The sequence below is a fragment of the Octodon degus genome, unplaced genomic scaffold, assembly GCF_000260255.1.
Source record: "Octodon degus isolate 3935 unplaced genomic scaffold, OctDeg1.0 scaffold00083, whole genome shotgun sequence".
Classification (NCBI taxonomy): domain Eukaryota; kingdom Metazoa; phylum Chordata; class Mammalia; order Rodentia; family Octodontidae; genus Octodon; species Octodon degus.
The window spans coordinates 11,275,939-11,280,895 of record NW_004524659.1 but is presented as its reverse complement, the minus strand read 5'-3'; the positions used below and the strand labels follow the sequence as shown (position 1 = coordinate 11,280,895).

Sequence of the window (4,957 nt, the reverse complement as noted above, 5' to 3'; positions counted from 1 at the left end):
TGCAGAACCGGGGATTGAACACAGGCCCTTGCACTTGCCAGGCAAGCGCTTATTTTACTGAGCCATCTCCCCGGCCCCTATAGCTCTCTTTTGATTTTTTTTTTTTTTTTTTTTTGAGACCCAGTCCTGCTAAGTCACTCAGTTTCCCAGGTTAGGCTCTAAGTTGCAGGCCTCCTGCCTCAGCCTGCCAGAGAGCTGGGACTCCAGGTGCGCATCACCACGCTGGGCTTGTTTTGCATCATGATCACGATGGTAATTTCATGGGCATGTTCCTCTGTCAAAACTCATCAAAATGTGCACTTTGAAAGGTGCAGGCAGCTGTATTTAGTTATATCCCAACAGCTGTACTTAAAAGGATGTTAAAAGTGCAGTGGAATAAAATACAGACTTTAGTTACTAATAATATATCATACTGGCTCATTAACTGTAATGAATGTACTATACTAATGTAAGATTTTATAATTTTATAATAAGGAAAGCTGGTCAGTAGGGCTTATGGGAACTCTACTCTATGCACTTTTTTTTTTTAAACTGTTCTCAAACACAAAGTTTATTTTTAAAAAATGGGAAAATGGACAAGGGATACAGGTCAGTGGCATCTTTCTTGCCTGGCAAACTCGAGGTCCTGAGCTCCGTTCCCAGTGCCAGAGAGGGGGAGAGAGAGAGAAGGGGAGGAGAGAGGGAGGAAAAATGCAGTGGATAGATGATTTCATGCCCATGTTCATTCAGCAAGCAGGAAAAACAGGTCTTGGCCCTCCCACGCCACCCGACAGGATTCTGGTTTGTCTCGAAGCCTCCTGATGCCTCGTGCCGCTTCGCCTCCCCTGAGCCTCAGGGTCTCGGGCTGTGCAGGCTCCCTTGAGGTGTGGCATTCACTCCTGCGTGCCTGCCTCCCTCGCACCCAGCTATGGGAGCTCCAAGGGCCGGGCCTTTATCTGATTCACCTAAATCACTGTCATTCCTCCTCTTGGCGATGTGTGTGCCCAGAGCCAGGGACTGCAGCGTGTCAGCACTGTTGCCGCATCTCCCCTTTTCTCCTTCAGCCACCGGTGAGCACCCACTACACTGCCCACCAGGGACCTGGCTGCCAGGGATGCGGATCTGTTGGGTCTCCCTGTGGCCTGGGGAGCTCCTGTGCTGATGGAGGAGACAAAGACTAAATAAATAAACTAAACATGTCTCTGCACAGTCACAAGATCTAAGTGTTCTAAAAAAAAAAAAAAAGCATAGGTCAGGGAAGAGGGATAGGAAGTGCTGAGAGACTAATCTGTCTGTCTGTCTGTCTGTCTGTCTGTCTCTCTGTCTCTCTGTCTACCTATCTACCTGTCTCCCCCTGGTACATCAGATTGAACCAGAACCTTCACTCCGAGCCACACCCTAGCCCTTCCTTTTTTTTTTTTTTTTTTTTTTTTTAGAGAGACAGGGTCTCATTAAGTCAGTAAATTAGTCACACTGGGCTGGACTTGCGATCTTCCTGCCTCATCTTCCCAGCATGCTAGGAATACAGGCTAGGATTTTACAGTGTTGTGCAGGATTTTACAGTATCACCCAGGGCCTCCCACCTGTGAGACAAGTGCTTTGTCACTGAGCTCCATCCTGAGCCTGGGACTGTTTCAAATCAGCTTGTCATGAAGGCCACACAGAAGGCAACACTGAGCAAAGACCTGAGGGAGGGAGCCATCAGACACCTGGGAACAAAGTTCTGGACCAGGATCACAGCAGGTGCCTGTTACAGAGGCCATGTGGCTGAGCAGGAGTGTGGGAATGGTGGTGGGGGGAGAGGCTGTGGGCAGGCTGTGTGGGGAGCAGACTCTTACATGAAGAGGGAACAGGGGTCAGGGGGATTGCGACAGGACAAGGACAGGGAGCTTTGGGGGGCAGGTGAGTGGTTTTGGTAGACTGAAGCCTGGTTCACTGAATAGACCAGCTGATTGGCTGCGGACACAAGAGAAAGAGTCCAAGAGATACCAAGGATTCCGAAGGCATTTAATCTTGAGACAATGCAAAAAGTATTACCATTCATACAAGGATGGGACTCCAGCTCACACAGGGAGGACAGAGCTGGGTGGTCTTTAAGCTGTGGACCCCGACCAGCCTGGGGCCAGCAAGACAGACCTGTGATGCACCCGAGGTCCAAGGGACTCTCCAGCTTGTGACCTTGAGGCCCTGGCTGCCCCTCCCTGGCATTCTTTCACTGTAGGTCACCAGGTTGGGTAGCCTGGTTTCCCTGTCTCCTGCAAAATCCTCAGGACATGACCAACATGGCACCAGGCCATGCAGGGTGCAGCCTGTGCTAGACCTCCTGTGCACTGTTAGCCTGGCTTGAGGAGGAGCCTGGAAGGTTTTGTGGGGGTGACAGGCTCAGCTGTAAACAAAAGTCCCTGGTCATGGACCTCCCAGCCCAGAAGGAAGATGGACAAGGAATAAATGGAATCAAAGAGGGTACCATGAGGAGATCTGTGTTAGTTGAGGTCACGGGGTAGGTTCAAGGGCTCAAATGGGTCTGCTGGGGCGAGGCCTGCAGCTCCATGGGGGCTTGGTGTGTTCCAGAATCAACCCAGAGGCTTGTGAGCCTCAAGGGGTAAGGGTGCTGAGATTAAGATGGGAAGAGCCCAAAATTGTTCTGCAGAAAGGAGGGTGAATGAGGGGGTCAGCCTGCAGGGCTGGGAACCCCAAGACTGCCAGAATCCGATCAAATTTCTCCTCAGCTCAGGGCCATCCTGTGGCTCCACCCAAGCCCTCACTGTGGCCCACAAGGTTCTGCCTGCATGGCCACCTCCCACGCCACCCCTCCCACACCCTTTGTTCCTTTGCCTCAGGACCCACACCCCAGCCTGGGCCCTGTCTCTGTCCCAGGGCTTTTGCACCAGTCTCCTCCCTCATCTCCTTCAGATCAAATGTGACCTCCCAGGGATGGCTCCCTGAAAACTAACCCTGTTCCTCTCTCTGTCTCTCTTGCCTGCCTTTTCTGAGCCCTCATCAGCCTGTAACTTCCTTATGTATGGGGTTTCCTGTCCAATCCCAGGTTGCAAAGCCCACGCCATGGGGGCAGTGAGGTGTCTTGCTCAGGGCTGGCTTCCTAGAGCTGAGAACATAGCCTGGCACATAGCCGATGCTCCATAAATCATGGCTGAATAAATAAAAAGAGGAAGGGAAAGAGAAAGGAAGGAAGAAAAACGGGAAGAACCTGACAGGTTTATGAGCTCCTGAGGCCCATCAGTCCCCAGCCAGAATTTAGAAATGTTATCATGTCTCCTCCTCGTCTCCCCTCTTTTCACAGAAGACAGCACTGGCTGAGAAACTGAGGCACAAAGGGACATTGGGCAGCACTTCCCGGGCCATGGAGTCCGAGGGTAGGTTTGAGTGACAGAGGACCCGGATGGGAAGAAAAGGTTATCGACGCCACCTGCTGGGAATCGAGGGCATGACGGCTGTGTCCACCTGCAGCCTTGCGGCTGGCGATGCCCGGCACAGGGTGGACACCGGGTCGGGGAGGCGGCTCGGGGCGTGGCCAGCGGAGGCGTGAGTGCACAGGGCCAGGGCTGCAAGCCTCTTTATTCTGAGGCCCCTGGGTACCCCGCCCGGTCAGCGCTAAGAGGAGGGTGCACCGAGCCTCATGCCTGCCCGCCCTCCCTCCCTCCACGCAGCCAGCTAGGACTTCCATGTGTCTGGAGGAGGGAGAGCTGCCTTCCTTCAAGCTGTGTGTACCTCACTCGTGGCCTCTGGAGGGCAGGGGAGTGGGGCCCACCCTGACTCCCCACCCAGGCTGGGGCCAATGGTCCAGTCCCACCAGCCAAGGCAGCAAGGCCTAGAGTCCTGATGAGAACAGCCCACGTGCCTAGAGGTACATCGTCCGGCCGTGCAGAGGTCTCACCAACCAGAAATCATCCACAATCTTCCCATCCTGTGAGGGACAAAAACAGGGAGGCAGTAAGGGCTGAAAACCCAGATAATGGACCTAAGTGACCTGGGTTCAACTCCCATCTCTGCCTCGGATTATGCTGTGTGACCTTGGACGAGTTGCTATCCCTCTCTGAGTCAGTTTTCTTTATCTGAAAAGCAGAGATAATGTCATAGATGTTGTGGGAATTCAATGAGATAAGATTGAATCCCAGTGTTTAAAGAGACAAGCACATGATGAGACTGCAAAGCATGGGCTATTATCATTAAAAGCACACATCCGGCCGGGTTCCAGCCCAGAAACTGCTTTGTGTATATGACTCTCCTGTCCCAAGCTCCGTGTTGTGCGGGAGGGTGGGGACAGGAGATGGTACAAACCATCGTGGGAACACCCACAGAAGACTGGGCGTGGCGTGGGTCTCAGTGAACAGCAGCACTCTCTTACGGAACAGGGGTCTTTGGGCTCAGATCTCAGCTCTGCCACCCTCCCGCTGTGTGACCCTAGGACAGTTCCTTCCCTTCTCTGGGCTGCAGTTCCCGTCTGTGAAGTCCACCGCCCATGGGATTACTGTGACTGCAGAGCTACTACAAAGCCCCTGTCCTAGAGCCTGCTGCACAGCGGGATGGCACCCAAGCAATCATCGTTTTCTCATTGTTTTATTTTTATTATTATTTTTTTCATTTCCGTATTCGGTGCAGAGTCTCACTACACAGCTCGGACTCCTAGTGATCCTCCTGTTTCCAGCCTCCCCAGCGCTCGGATTACAGGCACGCGCCACCTCACCCGGACTCTGTCTCTGCCTCAGCACGCCCCAGGGGTGGGGCCATCGCTACAAGCAGGACCACGTTGGTCCCTGCGCTTGCCAAAGCAGGCGCTTAGTCCGCTGAGCCATCTCGCCGGCCAGCTATTTATTTATTTTTTAAATGTATTAGGTACAGGGTCTCACTATGCAGTACTGCCACTCCAGTTTCAGCCTCCTCAGTGCTGTGATTACAGGCATGTGCCACCAGGCCGAGTTTCAGCGGCTGGTTCAGGGGGGCGGGAGAGGGGCCTCGG

General features: G+C 53.2%; 1 protein-coding gene across 1 annotated transcript in view; it reads right to left on the bottom strand.

The window, feature by feature from the left end:
- Window positions 1–2,248: 2,248 nt before the first annotated feature.
- Window positions 2,249–4,957, bottom strand: part of Acp7 (acid phosphatase 7, tartrate resistant (putative)) — a 19,438-nt gene continuing 16,729 nt past the window's right edge. Inside the window, exon 12 of the mRNA XM_004636878.2 lies at window positions 2,249–3,904. Within this exon, the coding sequence (XP_004636935.1) occupies window positions 3,839–3,904 (66 nt within the window). The 3' untranslated portion in view covers window positions 2,249–3,838. The remainder of the gene's footprint in view (window positions 3,905–4,957) is intronic.